This window comes from Littorina saxatilis, linkage group LG12 (assembly GCF_037325665.1).
Source record: "Littorina saxatilis isolate snail1 linkage group LG12, US_GU_Lsax_2.0, whole genome shotgun sequence".
In the NCBI taxonomy this organism is placed as follows: Eukaryota; Metazoa; Mollusca; class Gastropoda; order Littorinimorpha; family Littorinidae; genus Littorina; species Littorina saxatilis.
This window is the reverse complement of record NC_090256.1, coordinates 15,107,521-15,128,475: the sequence shown is the minus strand read 5'-3', so window position 1 is coordinate 15,128,475 and position 20,955 is coordinate 15,107,521. Positions and strand designations below refer to the sequence as shown.

Genomic DNA, 20,955 nt, shown 5'->3' with positions numbered 1-20,955 from the left:
GAGGAGGGTTCCCCCCCCCCCCTCTCTCCCCCTGGATCCACCCCTGACCTACTCCCTCATTTGAACAAGAATACTATTACCTTACTGCCGGACGTATGTTACGCGTGATTGTTCTGAAAAGTGACTATTACATGATTGTTCTGAAAGTCTACTATTTATTTCATCGTAATCATGTAAGCCCTCATACGTGATTGTTCTGAAAGCTTACTAATTTACATGATTGTTCTGAAACTCTACTGAAGGTAAACTTGCTTCACCCGTGAAATGTTGTCAGATATGGAACAATATGTATACCCCAGCCCAACGAAGTTGGAGGGGGGTATACTGGATTCACTTTGTCCATCTGTCTGTGTGTATGTCTGTATGTATATGGAACAATATTTTGATACAATGATACTAAATCTTTAGTGATATTGATATTTATACCCCAGCCCAATGAAGTTGAAGGGGGTATACTGGATTCACTTTGTCCGTCTGTCTGTGTGTATGTCTGTATGTAAATGGAACAATATTTTGATACAATGATACTAAATCTTAAGTGAAATTGATATTTATACCCCCGCCCAATGAATACACACTCAACAAGTAATACGTTTCATACATTGAACATGTCTTCTTTATTGTTCTCAACTCAAAATTCAAATTAAATGTCCAAAGACAAAAATTATTTATAATCTTCAAAAATGTAATGATTCTTCTTGAGTATTCCCAACTCAAAATTCTAATTACAGGTTTAAAGGGACACATAGAAACTTTTGATTTTCCGTCTTTGCCATGCTTAGGTGGCTAGGTCACCATCATGGATCAAAAGGCATGGCATGCGCAAAGAGGGAAAATGGAAGCTAATTTTTGCCCCTTTAAAGACGAAAGGCACAACAAATAATTTTCACAAATGAAACTTTTATTTTTTTTTATGAACTAAAAATTCAAGTGGAGAGGGGATGAGAGACGTGAGGAGATGGCCGGGGTTGCGAGATGGGTGGGGAGTCTGGGCTATAAAGTTCTTGCACGCGAGACAATATACTTCTTTTTTGTGTGTGTGTGGGGGGGGCGGGGTATTTTGTTTATCAACTCTCTCTCTCTCCCTCTCTCTCTCCCTCTCTCTCTCCTCTCTCTCTTCTCTCTCTCTCACTCTCTCTCTCTCTCTCTCTCTCTCTTCCTCTCTCTCTCTCTCTCTCTCCTCTCTCTCTCTCTGTGAATAGTTTTGTCATCCTAAATATTGGGGGGGGGGGGGGGGGGGGCAAAAACACATGTTAATTTATTAACAGAACAGTTGTTAACAGTTTGAAGTTTTTATTCACCAAAAAAGATTGAACAACATATTGAAAAACAATGAAAGATGGCAAGACAAGAGAAAGGTTATTTAAATAAAAACAACCGCAAAGCAAGGAATTTATTCACAAGTCGCGTAAGGCGAAAATACAACATTTAGTCAAGTAGCTGTCGAACTCAAAGAATGAAACTGAACGCAATGCAACGCAGCAAGACCGTATACTCGTAGCATCGTCAGTCCACCGCTCATGGCAAAGGCAGTGAAATTGACAAGAAGAGCGGGGTATTCGTTGCGCTGAGAAGGATAACACGCTTTTCTGTACCTCTCTTCGTTTTAACTTTCTGAGCGTGTTTTTAATCCAAACATATCATATCTATATGTTTTTGGAATCAGAAACCGACAAGGAATAAGATGAAAGTGTTTTTAAATTGATTTCGAAAATTTAATTTTGATAATAATTTTTATATCTTTAATTTTCAGAGCTTGTTTTTAATCCAAATATATCAAAGACAGTTATCAAAAAAATGAAAAAAACGTCTGGGGATATCATACCCAGGAACTCTCATATCAAATTTCATAAAGATCGGTTCAGTAGTTTAGTCTGAATCGCTCTACACACACACACAGACAGACAGACAGACAGACACACACACTTACACCACGACCCTCGTCTCGATTCCCCCCTCTACGTTAAAACATTTAGTCAAAACTTGACTAAATGTAAAAAAGGATTGAACCACATTGAACAACAATATACAAAATGAAACGTGCAGTCAAACCTGTTATTCTACATGGAACTTTACTAAACAACATGCGGTCAAATTCTGACAAAGTGACAAAACAAATATTTTTTGGCACTGCATTTATCAATCATAAAGAAACGTTTTACATTTTGCCCCGACAGCCGGTTCCATAAATTACCGTCAGCAAAGTGTAACCGAGTGTCTTAACACTACGATCACCTCGGGAGGCGAAGTGCAATCAAACAGGATTGAAATTGTTAGGGCTAACATTTCTAATCCTAAATTTCTAATTGTGCAGGGATCAACGTAAAGGAGTATAGAGCTCTGGCAAAGGGCACCTACAATATATCACCTTACTGGGAGAATGCAAGTTTCCAGTACAAAGCCTGAAGTACTTAATATTTCTTACATACTGCTTGACTAAAATCTTTACAAGAAACACTTAACAAGGGTAAAAGGAGAAACAGAATCCGTTAGTCGCCTCTTACGACATGCTGGGGAGCATCGGGTAAATTCTTTCTCGTCCCAACCAATATGGGACTCCCCCTAGCCCGCGGGGGTATACATTTATCTACAAAGCACTAGAGAACATAACATAACCATTTAAAGGGGAGGGCGAGTGGAGGGGGGAGGAGGAGGGGGGGGCAACATTGGGTACTCATTACTCATTGATACTCATTCCCCAGTAGGGGTTGTCTTCCAATCACAACTTTTGTAAGAAAAAACAAAATTTGTAAATGAGTTTGTAAGAAAAAACAAAATTTGTAAATGGGGGCCGAAACACCCATTGGGCCGAAACGACCATTTGGGCCGAAACGTCCTGGTAAATTGGGGCCGAAACGACTTGGGCCGAAACGTCTTTGGGCCGAAACGACTGGCTCCCATGCTGCCAAGGGTGTTGTGATGTTGACCAGAGTAGAGTTATAGAGAAGAACAGTCCCACATTATATTCACGCTGTCAAGAGTGTTGTGATGTTGACCAGAGCAGAGTTAGAGAAGAGCAGCCCCACATTATCTTCATGCTGCCAAGGGTTTTGTGATGTTGACCAGAGCAGAGTTAGTGAAGAACAGCCCCACATTATCTACATGCTGCCAAGGGTGTTGTGATGTTGACCAGAGTTAGAGAAGAACAGTCCCACATTATCTTCATGCTGTCAATGGTGGTGTGTTGACCAGAGCAGAAGTAGAGAAGAGCAGCCCCACATTATCTACATGGTGCCACGGGTGTTGTGATGTTGACCAGAGCAGAGTTAGAGAAGAACAGCCCCACATTATCTTCACGCTGTCAAGGGTGTTGTGATGTTGACCAGAGCAGAGTTAGAGAAGAACAGCCCCACATTATCTTCACGCTGTCAAGGGTGGTGTGATGTTGACCAGAGCAGAGTTAGTGAAGAACAGCCCCACATTATCTTCATGCTGTCTTTCAGTTCTCTTGTTGTGATGTTGACCAGAGCAGAGTTAGAGAAGAACAGCCCCACATTATCTACATGCTGCCAAGAGTGTTGTGATGTTGACCAGAGCAGAGTTCGAGAAGAACAGCCCCACATTATCTTCATGCTGTCTTTCAGTTCTCTTGTTGTGATGTTGACCAGAGCAGAGTTAGAGAAGAACAGCCCCACATTATCTTCACGCTGTCGAGGGTGTTGTGATGTTGACCAGAGCAGAGTTAGAGAAGAACACCCCCACACTATCTTCACGCTGTCAAAGGTTGTGTGATGTTGACCAGAGCAGAGTTAGAGAAGAGCAGCCCCACATTATCTTCATGCTGCCAAGGGTGTTGTGATGTTGACCAGAGTTACAGAAGAGCAGCCCCACATTATCTACATGCTGCCAAGGATGTTGTGATGTTGACCAGAGCAGAGTTAAAGAAGAACAGCCCCACGTTATCTTCATGCTGCCAAGGGTGTTGTGATGTTGACCAGAGCAGAGTTAGAGAAGAGCAGCCCCACATTATCTACATGCTGCCAAGGGTGTTGTGATGTTGACCAGAGCAGAGTTAGAGAAGAGCAGCCCCACATTATCTACATGCTGCCAAGGGTGTTGTGATATTGACCTGACCAGAGTCAGAGAAGAACAGTCCCACACTATCTTCACGCTGTCATGGGTGTTGTGAGCACGGAGATGTACAGTTGCCACCAACAGTTCAGTGCGGAAGTTCCCCTTCTTGAGGTTTTTAAACTTCGGTGGTGCTTATTGGGCCTGTCGCATCATTTGCCTGAAACATTTTACACATAACTAAATGTATTGAAGACAGATGCTTTTCTGGAGGCATACAGACACAGACTGAGAGAGAGAGAGAGAGAGAGAGAGAGAGAGAGAGAGAGAGAGAGAGAGAGAGAGAGAGAGAGTCTGAGAGGGAGAGGGAGAGAGAGATAGAGAGAGGGGGGGGAGAAAGGGGGGAGGGGGGTTGGCTTGGGGAATAATCGTGGCGTGTATTTACCCAGAATAGACCATCTCCCACACAGAACATGATTACCTACGAGGAAGTCCGGAGTGCCATTGCTCAGCACGTGGATCACAATGAAGACTTGGGGTGCGTTGCCTAAGCAAAACGTTCAGTAACGTTAGCAAACGTTTTGTAGACAACGCATAGTTTGTCGTGGCGACCGCGAGCGTTAGCAAGCGTTTTGTGATGGTCCTATTGTGTGGGATCAGCGAAGCGTAACAATGGCGACTAACAACGTTCTGTTACATGCCTGAGAGGTGACTCGCCACTGAGATGAATTTGCTGTTTCAGTACCCCTCTCTCTCTCTCTCTCTCTTTCTCTTTCACTCTCTATGTCTCTCTCTCTCACACACACAAACACCGCCACACAAACATACACACACAAACACACACACACACACACATACAGACACACACACTGGCATATGGCATGTTTTATCTTAGACGAAAAACAAGATTTTCTCACATTTGTTTAGGGCTAAAGAAAAAAAAGGGGGGGGGTTCCACTGTACATGAATCAAAAGTAAAACATTATAAGATGTTTGGTGGCTTGTTGACAGACCTGTCATTATTTTGGTAGTGCAACAAAATACACAATGATCCACAGGGAGACGAATTTTTAGAATCCAATTCCGGGCCGCAAAGCAGCGTCACAGTAGTTAGACATAACACCTCAAACTTGTCTGTGAAGTCAAACGTAGCTCGTTGACGTTTTTCTTCCAGTCTGAAAATGTACAGAGCTGCGATCATATGTGCGAGTTCAAGTAAGTGTTGAGCATATTTCTTATCTTTTAACTAATTTAAGTGTTTTATGACTTTTCCTTGTGGATTTTGCGATTACAGAGATAAGTTGCAAATTGACCATGAGTCGCCGCAGTAATTATCAACATTGATTGGGCCTTTGAGAGTGAACGCTTACAATCGTTGTCCTCAGAAACACGAAGCCAAAGCCGCGATGGTTCAACACATCAAACAATCAGCCTGATTGGCTTTTACTTTGACAATCCACGTTTCACCTAAAAGCTCAAACCCATTCACCACCTCGATTAATTGCATGGGGAATTTGAGTGTTTTATTCCCCAGCTGGTTATGAATGAAAACTCGTGAAAATGATGATAATTATTGTTGTAGCTTCATAAAATAATGTTCAAGAAAACGTATATTTCTTACTTATTTATTGGCCCAAACTGGATCCTAATGCGGCCTGTATCAATTTATTTATTAATCCAATCATAAGAATATCCCACAGAAACAAACTTGCTACTTGTGTTAGGTAGGTCGACTTTTTTTTCTTAAAATTACTTCAAGTATGTAATTTGTTGCCCGCGTGTAGTCGGCGTGCTAACTAAGAAGGTTGCAAAATTTCAAGGATGTATCATTGTATGACAAATAGTTCCAGAAATCAGGACGTTCAAAGTTTCCATTATTTGGCGTTATATGCTGTTTTGCGTTTTCTGTCATTTTTGCGTCGACGCAGCACTGGCAATATTGTTATTGAAATGCAAAGTTTTGTGGATAAACAAGCTAAATGTTGGTCATTTCTGCAGATAATCAACACCTGCAATTGTGTGAAATTTGGAGGCTTTTGTTTCCAAAATATCCAAGAAAACGTCAACTTAAAAGTTGTGATGAACATGACCCCGCTGTGACCCCAAACGTAGACAGGGGTCAACCAAATTTGGACCATGTCAAAAAATTAACAACCACTAGAAGTGTGCAAAGTTTCAAAGCTCTAGCTTCAAAAGCATTTGAGATAACCTCAACGTACAATTGCTTGTGCGTGTGTGTACGCACGGGGCTAATAGATTTTTGCTTTTCCCCAAGACTTTTGGGATTATTCAGGTGAGTGAAAAAGACACGATAAACAAGCAAAACGCAACTGCCTCATCAAGGATGGCGTTAAGCATTGTAAAAATGTTTTTACAAAACGTCTGTCAAATTGCCAAAAACGTGTGTCGTAATTTTGGCAGATATGCCGACAACAGTGCACAGATTGGGAAAGAATGCCCTAAAATGTGGAAAGTTGTCGAAACTTCTGTGACCATTTTCGCAAACAGTCCAAGAGCATTAATCCAAACAGCATCCTTTTTTCATTTAGTCAAGTTTTGACTAAATGTTTTAACGTAGAGGGGGAATCGAGACGAGGGTTGTAGTGTATGTGCGTGCGTGCGTGTGTGTGTGTGTGCGTGCGTGTGTGTGTGTGTGTGTGTGTGTGTGTAGAGCGATTCAGACTAACCTACTGGACCGATCTTTATGAAATTTGACATGAGAGTTCCTGGGTATGAAATCCCCGAACGTTTTTTTCATTTTTTTGATAAATGTCTTTGATGACGTCATATCCGGCTTTTCGTGAAAGTTGAGGCGGCACTGTCACGCCCTCATTTTTCAACCAAATTGGTTGACATTTTGGTCAAGTAATCTTCGACGAAGCCCGGGGTTCGGTATTGCATTTCAGCTTGGTGGCTTAAAAATTAATTAATGACTTTGGTCATTAAAAATCTGAAAATTGTAAAAAAAAATAAAAATTTATAAAACGATCCAAATTTACGTTTATCTTATTTTCCATCATTTGCTGATTCCAAAAAGATATAAATATGTTATATTCGGATTAAAAACAAGCTCTGAAAATTAAATATATAAAAATTATTATCAAATTTTTTTTTTCGAAATCAATTTAAAAACACTTTCATCTTATTCCTTGTCGGTTCCTGATTCCAAAAACATATAGATATGATATGTTTGGATTAAAAACACGCTCAGAAAGTTAAAACAAAGAGAGGTACAGAAAAGCGTGCTATCCTTCTTAGCGCAACTTGTCAATTTCACTGCCTTTGCCATGAGCGGTGGACTGACGATGCTACGAGTATACGGTCTTGCTGAAAAAGGGCAGCTACTTGACTAAATATTGTATTTTCGCCTTACGCGACTTGTTACATTTAGTCAAGTTTTGACAAAATGTTTTAACGTAGAGGGGGAATCGAGACGAGGGTCGTAGTGTATGTGTGTGTGTGTGTGTGTGTGTGTGTGTGTCTGTCTGTCTGTCTGTCTGTCTGTCTGTCTGTCTGTGCGTGTGTGTGTGTAGAGCGATTCAGACCAAACTACTGGACCGATCTTTATGAAATTTGACATGAGAGTTCCTGGGAATGATATCCCCGGACTTTATTTTTCTCTTTTTTTTCGATAAATACCTTTGATGACGTCATATCCGGCTTTTTGTAAAAGTTGAGGCGGCACTGTCACACCCTCATTTTTCAATCAAATTGATTGAAATTTTGGCAAAGCAATCTTCGACAAAGGCCGGGGTTTGGTATTGCATTTCAGCTTGGTGGCTTAAAAACTAATGAGTGAGTTTGGTCATTAAAAATCGGAAACTTGTAATTAAAATTATTTTGTAGTAAACGATCCAAAAACAATTTCATCTTATTCAGCGTCATTTTCTGATTCCAAAAACATAAATATGTTATATTTGGATTAAAAACAAGCTCTAAAAATTAAAAATATGAAAATTATGATCAAAATTAATTTTCCGAAATCGATTTAAAAACAATGTCATCTTATTCCTTGTCGGTTCTTGATTCCAAAAACATATAGATATGATATGTTTGGATTAAAAACACGCTCAGAAAGTTAAAACGAAGAGAGGTACAGAAAAGCGTGCTATGCAGCACAGCGAAATAGTCCTTACGGCAAGAACCCCTTGAAAAATACCTCGGAAAATGTTTTAATGGTTTTGGGTAGTTTAACTCCTGAAGTTTACAAATCCGCAGGATGACATCTTTAAATCCTTGGGCAAATTGAGACAAAATTAATGATAGGAAAATGAGCAAATGTTGATTTATTTGTTTAGACACAAAAGGCATTCCATAGAAAAAAGGGCTAGAATGGCGTCATATTTTCATGACGTCGGGAAAACGTAATGAGTAATATGACGACACGTACAGTATGGCCTGTAGTGTTGTCCGTGTCCGTACTTGAGCTCCTCTTCCAAGACAAAAAACAAAGGCATTTGACGTGTTTCATTCTGCTAAATGGAAACAATTTGCACATGAGTGTGTATGGAATTACATCCAGGCTGAGAAGATGTGAAACCTGTGTTATTCGTGGACTTGTGATTAGTGCGTATGGTGTTCCAAAGCACAGGTTTCACTGTCGAAGATAAAACTTGTAAATTGATCTTACAAAATGGCGGGCGATGATCAAAGAACATCGTGAGAGACTAGTTTTCTCCGATTTGATTGTTTACCAGACGATAGAGCTATTTTAGATGGAAGCGTATGCCATCTGGTGACAGCTGTTCATTAACCAGTGTGTTCGTAGGAGTGCTTAATTTCTCTGCAGAAGATCCATGCGTGAAAATCGGTGAAGTCTTTCAGCAAATGTCGCAGTTTGTAAGCGAGTGCTACAGGTGCAAAATCTCAAACAACATATCACGTGAGAGATATGAAACCTGGCTAGCTAGAACCTCCAAGCACCAGTCCACATAAATCAAAAACTACCGCCCTCATCAGCCCATTGCTGAACGTCCATCTGAAAAGGGCTGTATTGCAATTCTACGGGGATCTTCCAAATCTTGATCCGGTTGACTCTGGGTGGTTGTAGGATGGGCAGAAAACCGCCTGGAGTAGAACCTACACCAACTGAAGTCATGCTAATTTTGAAGTGTGGCTGTGGAGAAATTTACCATGTGCAACAGCATGCTGTGGTTGCGCAGTCGGTCAATGTGCGTGTGCCATCTTATGTCGATGTCTACTCCTTGGAAATTGCACAAATCCGCACTGGTCATCCATCGTAGTCATCCGCACTGGGTATGTGCAACAGTCACCTTCACCGGTCACCAGCACTGGTCATCTGGATCGGTCATCCACACTGGTCATCATTTGCGGTCATCCGCACTGGTCATCCTTTTGTGATCATCCGCATCGGTCATCCACACTATTCATCCTTCATGATCATCTGCACTGGTCATCCGCACAGGTCATCCTTCATGATCATCTGTACTGGTCATCTGCACTAGTCATCGTCCATGATAATCTGCACTGGTCATCCGCACTAATCATCCGCACTCGTCATCCGCACTGGTCATGTTTCATGATCATCTGCACTGGACATCCGCACCGGTAATCCGCACTGGTCATCTGCACTGGTCATCCTTCATGGTCATCTGCACAGGTCATCCACACTGGTCATCCGCACTGGCAATTCTCACCGGTCACCCGTACTGGTAATCTACATGACATCCTGCGTAATCATCGGGCGTGGTCATTTATTGGTCATCAGGCATAGTCATCCGCTACCATTTCGGCAATTGAAAAAAGGATCGATGGTGGCTGCCCTCAAACTGGAAACTCACTGCATGACCATGTCATCTTGTGTGGTAAACCAGCGTGGTCATCCCGCCTGGTCATCTGGAGTGGTAAACTACACATCATCCTGTGTGGTCATCGGCGAGGTAAAGTGCATACTAACCAGTATCCCTGGTTCGTCGCCATGACCTTTACGTTATGAGATAGAGGTCTTTTGTATATGAGACATGGTACATCAGGTTTAGCCTCTTGACATGACGCCTAATACACCTCCTCGGGGCGTCACTAACTGACACAACACTGTGTATATGGTGTCAATCGCTTGGCGCTGTGACACCTTACAAGGCCTTTCGTCTGATGTATACATTCCTCACCTGACTAGATCTTTTTTTTTTAAAAGAGCACAAGATAACTTTAAGTTATTCTGGGTATTACAGCCACTTTTCCAGGATTAGGTTGTTATCTGCTTGCTCACCGACCAAGTCACTCATTGATTCTGGAACCCACCAGGATGGTAGGGTCACTTCAACGACGAGCGCTTCATAAGCTGTCTCCACCTCTGGCGGCTGTGAGCAATTTTTGGGAAGTTGCAAAACATTTCCCAATCCACTCTGTAATGATATCTGTCCCTCTGTTCATTTGTCTTCTCTATCTTCTCTTTCCGCGCACCATACCCTGTAAGATGGTCTTGGAGAGCCCGCCTGTTCTTGTTACATTGCCATACAATCTCAGCTTCGTCTTCTTGACAGTGATCTTTGTAGTGATGCACGTGCTAAGTGATGGTTTTGCAGACATTAAAATATATGACCTTGAAATTGTTTGACCTTGAAAACGTGTGACCTTCAGTGTTGGTGAACGTTTTTATTCATGGCAAGTTTTAAGAAGACATTTCGTCATTTTATCTTCAAAAATAGTATGATCCTTTATCATTTAAATGAACATTTGACATTCATATGACCTTGAAATGCGATGAAGGTCAAGCAAAGTGCAACAGTAATCAAAGCCCACAACACATATAAGCTTAAACCATGAGCTGTAACTGAAAAAATATATTGCTAAAACTAACTATATCATCCTGCTCCGTTAACCAGTTTTAACGGTCCCTCAACAGACCAGCCATTCGGGTTATAGTGTCTGCTAATCATGTAACTGTTGTCATGCATATTAACTCCCGTTTTATCTCCCGGAAAACATAAATAAATACAGTTCTGCTTGTTTATAGCATGCAGTTTCGACTATTTTGCAGTCTGGAATCCATCTTGTCCGCCATCTTGAATACATCAAAATGCCCAAGGATGACAGAGTGTCATCCGTCGGATCTATAATCTACAGACATCACAGAGTTCAAAACAGTCAAAACATTCTCCGAGGTATTTTTTGAGGGGTTAAGGTCAAAATCGGGAAATGACGACCTGACTAAAACCACTACAGCGCTGAACAGGCTCGTCAGTTTCACTCCGTTTTGCACAAGCGGCGGACTACGGTCATTTTGAAAAAAATGCAGTGCGTTCAGTTTCATTCTGTGAGTTCGACTGAGCTTGACTAAATGTTGTATTTTCGCCTTACGCGACTTGTTTACATTTAGTCAAGTTTTGACTAAATGTTTTAACATCGAGGGGGAATCGAGACGAGGGTCGTGGTGTATGTGTGTGTGTCTGTCTGTCTGTCTGTGCGTGTGTGTGTGTAGAGCGATTCAGACCAAACTACTGGACCGATCTTTATGAAATTTGACATGAGAGTTCCTGGGAATGATATCCCCGGACCTTTTTTTTTCTTTTTTTCGATAAATACTTTTGATGACGTCATATCCGGCTTTTTGTGAAAGTTGAGGCGGCACTGTCACACCCTCATTTTTCAATCAAATTGATTGAAATTTTGGCCAAGCAATCTTCGACAAAGGCCGGACTTCGGTATTGCATTTCAGCTTGGTGGCTTAAAAATTAATTAATGACTTTGATCATTAAAAATCTGAAAATTGTAAAAAAATTATTTAAAAAAAAAACGATCCAAATTTACGTTCATCTTATTCTTCATCATTTTCTGATTCCAAAAACATATAAATATGTTATATTTGGATTAAAAACAAGCTCTGAAAATTAAAAATATAAAAATTATGATCAAAAATTAAATTTTCGAAATCAATTTAAAAACACTTTCATCTTATTCCTTGTCGGTTCCTGATTCCAAAAACATATATATGTTTGGATTAAAAACACGCTCAGAAAGTTAAAACGAAGAAAGGTACAAAAAAGCGTGCTATCCTTCTCAGCGCAACGAATACCCCGCTCTTCTTGTCAATTTCTTTGCCACGTGCGGTGGACTGACGATGCTACGAGTATACGGTCTTGCTGAAAAATTGCATTGCGTTCAGTTTCATTCTGTGAGTTCGACAGCTTGACTAAATGTTGTATTTTCGCCTTACGCGACTTGTTTTTACGTTTAGTCAAGTTTTGACTAAATGTTTTAACATAGAGGGGGAATCGAGACGAGGGTCGTGGTGTATGTGTGTGTGTGTGTGTGTGTGTGTGTGTGTGTGTGTGTGTGTGTGTGTGTGTGTGTGTGTGTGTGTGTGTGTGTCTGTCTGTCTGTCTGTGTCTGTCTGTGCGTGTGTGTGTGTAGAGTGATTCAGACTAAACTACTGGACCGATCTTTATGAAATTTTACATGAGAGTTCCTGGGAATGATATCCCCGGACATTTTTTTTTCTTTTTTGCGCGCAGCGTTGATTTCAGCTGCCCTTTCCTCCTCAACCGAAATTAATATTGGCTACTCCATCTCAGAATACCATAGCTTTCTAAACGCATTTTTACTTACAAAACTAAACAGCACACACAAGAACGACCCCATGAAATACATCAAAGGGGGCTTCTTTCCTAAACTCCCTCCAGCCCTATTACGCATTCTAAGAAGGGCCCGTACCAAAGGCCTCAATTGTTCCGTTTTCAAAAGAAACTGCGACTGTGGCAGGGAAATTACCATAGAGCACACCTTCGTAAAATGTACTTCAAACTTAACCCGCTTTGCAACCCTGTATGATTATATATATATGGACAAATATAACCTTAAGCCAATTCAACTCTTTAACCCGGACGATAAACATGGCCTCGACCATGTCTCGTTCTTCACAAAAGCAATCTATAACAGGGCCGGACCAAATGAGTTGTAAGTTCCTCCTTTTTTGGGGGGGCAAATCAGCGAAGTGGCGAAGCCACAAGCGCGCGCCTGCTTTGCAGGCGCGCGAACTAGGGGGGTCCGGGGGCATGCTCCCCCGGAAAATTTTTGAAAAACGGTTAAAATTTGTGCAATCTGGTGCATTCTGGGCCTTGTTTTGAGGGTTAAGAGCAGCATTGTGGGGAGGGGGGGGGTACCTTTTTCTCATCGGATTTCACATTGAATAAAATTTGTTAGAGACACACACAGAATTTATTTTTAAAAAAAATTTAAAAACAACAACAACACTCAAAGCAAGGTACATGCTTTTTCCAGGGGGGGGGGGGGTCCGGAACCCCTGGAACCCCCCCCCCTGGGTCCGGCCCTGTATAACTCTGACATATCCTGTTGTTTTTAAAACTAAAACGCTATTGTTATTACTAGGCCCTTGTTATGGCTAAAAACTGACAAACCAGGTACTACCACGACACCACCGATGAGGCCTTACCCCCCCTCCCCATCCATACCCAGCCAAGGGCTATAAAATGGCAGGCCACCACTTTTAAATAAAACAAACCTTCTTACCTAATAAATACACCTTTCAAAAACTAACCCTTTTACCCTAAAAGTACTTTTAGATGTCCGTGATATATGTACTCGGTGCCTCGCCGAGCTTTTAAGTTATTCCTGGCACAGGCACCCATGCCAGCTGCGCCATTGGCTGACGGCCGGGGCGTAGGCGGAGTGCCTGGCTTGCCAGTAAATGTAGATATACATATTTGTGTGTATGGATGTTCGTTGTGTTACTGTGGCATAGCCTTTTAAAATGTAAATATAACAAGACGCGCGTACTGTATATATATACTAGAATGAATACCCGCTTCGCCGGGTAGCCGGCTTCGCCGGAAAGAAGTACTTAGAGCCGTACGCCGGCTTCGCCGGGTCCGAACAATGGACCCGCCAAGCTTAGATTCGTGGAATGGGAACAGCACGAAAATGATTCAGTGGCCATAATGCCATTCCTGACCATATCGAGTCCCATCCTTGTCGACGAATGTAACCGTGTTAATCACCTTTGGAGGCGAACTCCACTCAAACAGGACTGAGCAAGTTATGGCTTCTCAAAGGAAGGCCAGTACATAAAATTACGTTAAAATTAATATTAAAAGTCCTACGGTTTTGAGCCATTAAGGACTTGAGTGTTTCACATAAATTTACACATAAGCCGCCAGACCACATCACAAACAGAACTGAACAATGCACAGGTGTTGCTTACATAGAGACACACACACTCACACACACACACACAAAAACACAGAGAAGCCGTATCTATAGAGAGATAGATGACAGTGTATTTTTCGCGTGGCTATAAATTGATTCGACCTTTGCACTTTTACAGTGAGGATAATTTACGGGTCCAATTTACGTTCTGTACACTGCGTTGACCTTCTAAAAATAGTAACAGTAACAGAACGCCGGGAATATGCGAAGACGCTCAGCGCAGTGGACAGCGCAGTGTAGTAACTTACAACTGAACGGGAAAGCCACACGAAGGAAGGGAGATAAACGCCAAACACTGGAGAAGATAAGGAAGAGTTACTTATAATGGTGAAATGAACACAAAAACAAAAATCTGTTCAGCGCTGCGCGCTGAGAGCACGTGTTGAAATATCTCATCGATGATATTGTGTCCGGGGTGTAGCTGAATACGGTGTCCAAATTTGAAAAAGATCCACCGAGAACTTTGGCGTTGTGATGTGGTGTAGCGGCTATGGTGTGTCGGTATGGGGGCCCGGGTAGCTGAGGTGGAACCAAAATAGCTGAGGTGGAACCAAAATCGGTTCAGCGCTGCGCGCTGAGAGCACGTGTTGAAATATCTCATCGATGAGGTTGTGTCCGGGGTCTCTCTGAATAAGCCCACCAAATTTGAAGCAGATCCATCGAGAACTTTGGGCGTGCATGGCGAATACACAAATACACAAACACACAGATACACAAACACACAGACAGACACAAGTCGTATATATATATAGATATATACTGGTTCTTATTTTCTCTCTGTATAAAGCTGGATCAACTTTTTTTACCTTCGGTTTTATAAAGTGGATCTGAAATTTTTATCTCTTTAAAAAGCATTCTTTTTCGAAATAAACGTTTTCTTTTAAACAAAAAACAAACCCTACCCCAAAAACGCTTTTGAAGACAATATGTACAGAAACGAAGAAACGAACCGAAATCTTTTAATACACTTTTATCACCACTCTTAGCCGCTCCGACATCCTCCCTCCCTCCTTCCCTCCCTCTCCCCCTCCCCCTAACACATTACCTATATTCATGTCCCTAATAGATACTAGTATCTGTGAGGACGTAAAGGACCCCCATAGTAATAGGTCGTCAGGTTTTGCAGAATAAGGTTGTCAGAGTAGGGTAAATTGCTAGCAGTAAAGAATCTTGAGATTCTCTTTCATCCAAATAGGCAGTGTAGGAGTACAGATCATCAACACTCGGGCCAGTCGAATTGTGTGGTTCCGAGCGATCCAAAAGATAGATAGGAGAAAAATCACCGTAGATAGATAGAAAATAAACCAAATCGGACCGGGTAGGTCCGACAAACTTAGACAGTTAGGCGGAAGTAAAACTATAGGACGTACACGTGTGTTTGTTAAACCCATTGCAGTCGGGTTTGGACATCTCATGGTGCGTTCATAAATTGGAGTAGAACTTTGAAATTAGGGCCAAAAATATCGTTGGCGAAATAAGGGCCGCGGCCTGGGTTTCCATACGATCAAAAATAGCATTAAGAAGTCTCAGACTATCCATGTAATAAAATATTAGCCTGGTGAGGAAAGAACCGTTCTTCCGTTTGTAGCCAGAAAAACAAGTAGCATCCCTTTCGGAATTTTAGACACCCAAGATTTAGCTAGTTAGGGAACAAACATATCCTGTACGGGATCAAAGACATAGTTAGCTAGGCGCCGGACTGCAAAATCTCCTCGTAGTTAGTATTGTGGGTTGGGAGACGGAAAGCGTGTGACTGAAATGTGAATTTTGTATAACATGTAGTTTGTATTGACATACGATTTTATGCTGGTCACTTGACCTTTTGGTAAAATAAATTGTTGTTTGGAATTATACAATCTAAGTGTGGACTCCCTTTGTGTCTGATTGACGTTCAAGTTGATTGAGTTCTTGTTCAGTTGTGTAGAATTAGTTATTGACCAGTCAAGCCGGAATCTTGGGAAAAGCGAAGAGTTAGCAGTAGACTAGGGTTAGATTTGCATTGCACTTGGAAATAGGGAAAACACAACGCGAGGTAACATCACATAAAAATAACATCAACCGCATCCATTTAGTCTGCAACGCTGGGCAGAGAGAATATATAGGCAAATTATCTCTCTCTGCCGTTCCTCTTCACAACTTTTACCAGTTCTCGCCGGCAATTAGCTTAAAAGTAACAACGTAGTAAGCTGTAGAATTAGGAGAACTGCCACATTATTATGAAAATCGGGTTTTAAACGTAAATTAATGCTATTTATCTTATTATCTCGGTGGGGTTGCTGCAATAGCGGGTTGCGGCAATAACGGGCCGCGGCAAAAAAGGGCCGCGGCAATAACGGGCAGCGAGTTGTAACCATTGACGATGCAGCATGGAGTTGTGAGTCCGGCCTTTGATCAACTGGAACGATATGTCAGATACAAACACTGCCAGTGCCATCACATTTTCACATTTTTTATATCAGTCAGTTTGTTGGGTTTTGTTTGTTCTTATGTAACAGGGCATACCAATTCCATATAAATCTACCGCGTAGTCAGGCAGATCTAGCGCGTGAATGAGGGCGACCGCAAGTTTTGAAAACGGCAAGATAAATCCTGGTTTTAATGGAATTTTTGCTGAGTAGCTGCAGTTGATATGCAACAAGAAAATTGGTTGATTAAAATCAACATGGCCGAAGCAATGTTTTCATAAAAGAAGCGGTATTGTACGGGCACATGTTGAATTTGGGTTACATGTGTTGCAGAGTATTTGAAAATCCGTAGGCATAAAAACATGCAAAGAAGAGTGATAGGTCCCTGTTGTGAATATAGTCAAGTGGATAAATTGATTACTTTCACACTAGTTTTGCTGTTACAGCAGTCCCTCTCATGAACGGACACCCTTGGGCCAGTGCAAACCTGTCCGTACATTGCAGGTGGCCGGTCACGGGAGAAACACCCCCCCATCACACACACTCAGCCACACTGACAGTACGGGCTGAGTGAGTCTTTGCTACTGGTGAACGAGCTCTACTTGTCCTAAAACAATAAGGTCAAACTACTACAACTTATAACTGAAAGGAACAAAACTGTCCTGTAACAAGAAGGGCAAAGCCCATACGACTCACATGCTTAACCTTGACCTTTACATGACCTTGACCTTCGGGGTCAAGGTCAAATAACTAAACCTAGCAATGACATCATACACTAAGAACTGTTTTACACATTTTTCCTACAAAAAATACATGTGACCTTGACCCAAGGTCAAGGTCATCCAAGGTCATGCAACACAAAGCTGTTAATTCAAGACATAGGAAGTACAATGGTGCTTATTTGGCTCTTTCTACCATGAGATATGGTCACTTTTAGTGGTTCACTACCTTATTTTGGTCACATTTCATAAGGGTCAAAGTGACCTTGACCTTGATCATATGTGACCAAATGTGTCTCATGATGAAAGCATAACATGTGCCCCACATAATTTTTAAGTTTGAAACAGTTATCTTCCATAGTTCAGGGTCAAGGTCACTTCAAAATATGTATACAATCCAACTTTGAAGAGCTCCTGTGACCTTGACCTTGAAGCAAGGTAAACCAAACTGGTATCAAAAGATGGGGCTTACTTTGCCCTATATATCATATATCGGTGAGGTATTGAATCTCAAAAACTTCAGAGAAAATGGGAAAAATGTGAAAAATAGCTGGTTTTTAGACAACCTTTATGGCCCCTGCGACCTTGACCTTGAAGCAAGGTCAAGATGCTATGTATGTTTTTTGGGGCCTTGTCATCATACACCATCTTGCCAAATTTGGTACTGATAGACTGAATAGTGTCCAAGAAATATCCAACGTTAAAGTTTTCCGGACGGACGGACGGACGGACGACTCGGGTGAGTACATAGACTCACTTTTGCTTCGCATGTGAGTCAAAAATGACGTTAAATCAACGGTGTCAGAAAAAGAGAGATAAAAGAAATCCTCAAATTCCTGAGGATACAGGCACCCCATGAAAGCAGCTCACAGAGGCACACATCCCGCTTGTGCAGATACTTTGTAAAATTATTAATTGAAAACCTGCATATGTGGTAATTTCTTTTTTTGTGTGTGTGGCTTTATTGAATACTTCAGGCAGTGACTTTTCCCTGTCCAGTTTTCTATTTCGTCTCTCTTACCCCTCGCTTACCCCCCCCCCCCCCCCCACCCCCTTACCCTCCACTCCCTTTACCCAGCCCCGACAGCACAAATTTCTAATCTCCTGCGGCCATCAATAAGTCTAAAACTACACAAGCAAGAAAGCATACAAACAAACATCAAAATAATCAGCAAAAACCTAATCCCATCTTGCCCCATCCCCTAAAACTTCTGTCGCTTCCCCTTCCCTTCCCTCCCCTCCCAAACTTGATCTGCTTACCTGACCGGCACCAGTGGGTGGTGGATAACCGGCACCAGTGGGTGGTGGATAACCGGCACCAGGGGGTGGTGGATAACCAGTACCAGGGGGTGGTGGATAACCGGCACCAGGGGGTGGTGGATAACCGGCACCAGGGGGCGGTGGATAACCGGTACCAGGGGGCGGTGGATAACCGGCACCAGGGGGCGGTGGATAACCGGCACCAGGGGGCGGTGGATAACCGGCACCAGGGGGCGGTGGATAACCGGCACCAGGGGGCGGTGCATATGGATAACCGGCACCAGGGGCCGGGGGATAACCGGCACCATAGGGTGGTGGATAACCAGGAGGGGGAGGATTCTGAGGCTGGAGAGGGGAAGAGTCTCTCTTGCTTTCCGCCTGAGCCTGTCTTTTCTTTCTCTGAAAATGAAAAAAGATGGCACCACCAATGCAGCCAACCACGAGCAGACCGGCGATGACGGCTCCGCCGATTATCAAAGGCATTACATCCTGGTCAAAGTGGCAGCACCCGACGCTTCCTGTGCAGCAGTCGGGCTTTTCCTGCGTGCATTGGTCCGTGACTTTATTGCATATCTTCGTGGTGGTACCTTTGTTCACGAATACGCCTTTTTTTACTTTTCGTTTGTAAAGGCACTTTTGATAAGTGCACATTTTATACGTTCCTGAGGCTGTACTGCCGGTGATTGACACAGTAGATGCTGTAGTGTTTGCGCCTTGCACATTGATGTTGGTAGGGGCATGACTCGGCGCGTACAGAATCATTAGTAGAACCGCGCACGTTCGAGCTAAAGAAACCATTGTTGATTTTCCTTGAAACTAGAAACTGACGAGTCGAAATACTACTGAAGTCTTCAATCCTATTTTGTTCTGTTGTTGACAACTGTATCTAAGACTTATCTAGCTGAAAATGTTGTCCAAAGTGTACAGGAAAAATCACAATTGCGCCAAATGCCGGTATAAATCTCCACTAAATCGTTTAGTAAATCAACCAATGTGAAATAATTTCCAGTTTCAGGTTTTCTTGTTATAATGGAAGGGCGCTGCCGCTGGTTCTGAGCGACGCTTAGTTCTCGAGATAGACGTACCACATGACGTCATTTATGCTTTCGTCATCGAAGATCTTTCGTATTTCAATCAGTGTCATTTCCCAGTTCTGTGTTCTGCGGTCGTTTTAAAAAAACAATGACATTTCATTTTTGCGAAGCAACTGAATATGAAAAGAAAAGAAAGCGTGCAGAAGTATGTTTGGCATTCTGATAATCATCGCTCCACGGAACAGGCACTCGTCACGAGCGGGTCGGGATCAAAGTGGGCGGGGCCTGTGCGCTCTCAAATAAATAGAATAAACCATGAGGAAAGACGACCGTCCATAACAAGTGACATCCGAGTAAGACATAGGCCCCGCCCACCTCGTGACGAGTGCCTGCTCCACGGCTATCACCATGAGACCCGAAGGGAAGTAACTCATTTTTGACCTGAGTTCAGGATGGTGTGTTTGGGTCCTGCAAGACTTTATGACCAACGATTTCTCCCTTGGAGAAAATGAAGATGTCTGCTTTTCGTCAGCTGTGAAGGTAGGGAGATTTTACAGCGCACACGGTAAATTGCAAGTCTTAATTGGACAAGAATATTGTTATTCTTCTTTCTTCGAAGTACCGTAGATTTGTTCTTGGCCATATTTTCGAGCTGTGCATTGTTATATTATGGGAAAAACACGTTTGAACGCAAATTCGCAAAGAAATTTTGATCATTTGCTCCGGAACTGCAACATCGATTTGCCATAACAAAAAATTCTGGCTCAATATGCGGAAACAGTCTGGTAGTGTCATATTTTTTTTTAATGGATTTGGAAGAATTGCTCATAGCACTCCGGCCCCTCATTCCTTTTCTTTCTTTTCTCCCTTGAACGCTCACCAAACGGGAACATCCTAGGTGCCCTACGTAAAGAGCGAGCAATTTTCAAAGAATTTATTTTTGCGTGGTTTATCTTACCCCTGAGCCATTGTGAACCCGTGTGATCCAGTTTCCCTTTTTCACAATGGCCAATGCAGTCGTCAGTTTGTAATTTGAATGGGGCTCCCTGTGAGCTTATCTGCAATAGCACGTTATGTACCTCTGACTTTTCACGAAACAAACGAATGTGATTCATAAGAACTTTAGCGATGGCTTTTGACTGCCTATAAACCGCCGTCTGCTACGAAAATCACGACCTTGCGTGACCCTGCTTTCGGGCTTTTCAAACTTTCAAAACGTCAAATTGTAATGATCTTGTCACATCTTGATGAAAAAAAAAAACTTTTATGATTTAAGAATTTCGTCTCGCAGACTAAACTGATGGTGTGACGGCGAACGCAAGAAGAAGAAGAAGAAGAAGA

General features: G+C 42.3%; 1 protein-coding gene across 1 annotated transcript; it reads right to left on the bottom strand.

Annotated features, from left to right (window-relative positions):
- Window positions 1-1,278: 1,278 nt before the first annotated feature.
- On the bottom strand, window positions 1,279-19,407 carry LOC138981326 (uncharacterized). Its single transcript, XM_070354209.1, has 2 exons — window positions 18,581-19,407; window positions 1,279-4,231 (listed from the first exon to the last, which is right to left on the bottom strand). Exons 1-2 carry the CDS (start codon window positions 19,376-19,378, stop codon window positions 4,190-4,192), a joined length of 840 nt encoding a protein of 279 aa, XP_070210310.1. The 5' UTR covers window positions 19,379-19,407; the 3' UTR covers window positions 1,279-4,189.
- Window positions 19,408-20,955: the final 1,548 nt, after the last annotated feature.

Bases quoted from the DNA above. Each gene is read 5' to 3' on its own strand.
- LOC138981326 (XM_070354209.1), bottom strand. From the start codon at position 19,378: ATGGTTTCTTTAGCTCGAACGTGCGCGGTTCTACTAATGATTCTGTAC. The intron at 4,232-18,580 runs GTAAGCAGATCA...AAAATGTTTCAG, and splicing joins CACCCACTGGTGCCGGTCAG to GCAAATGATGCGACAGGCCC.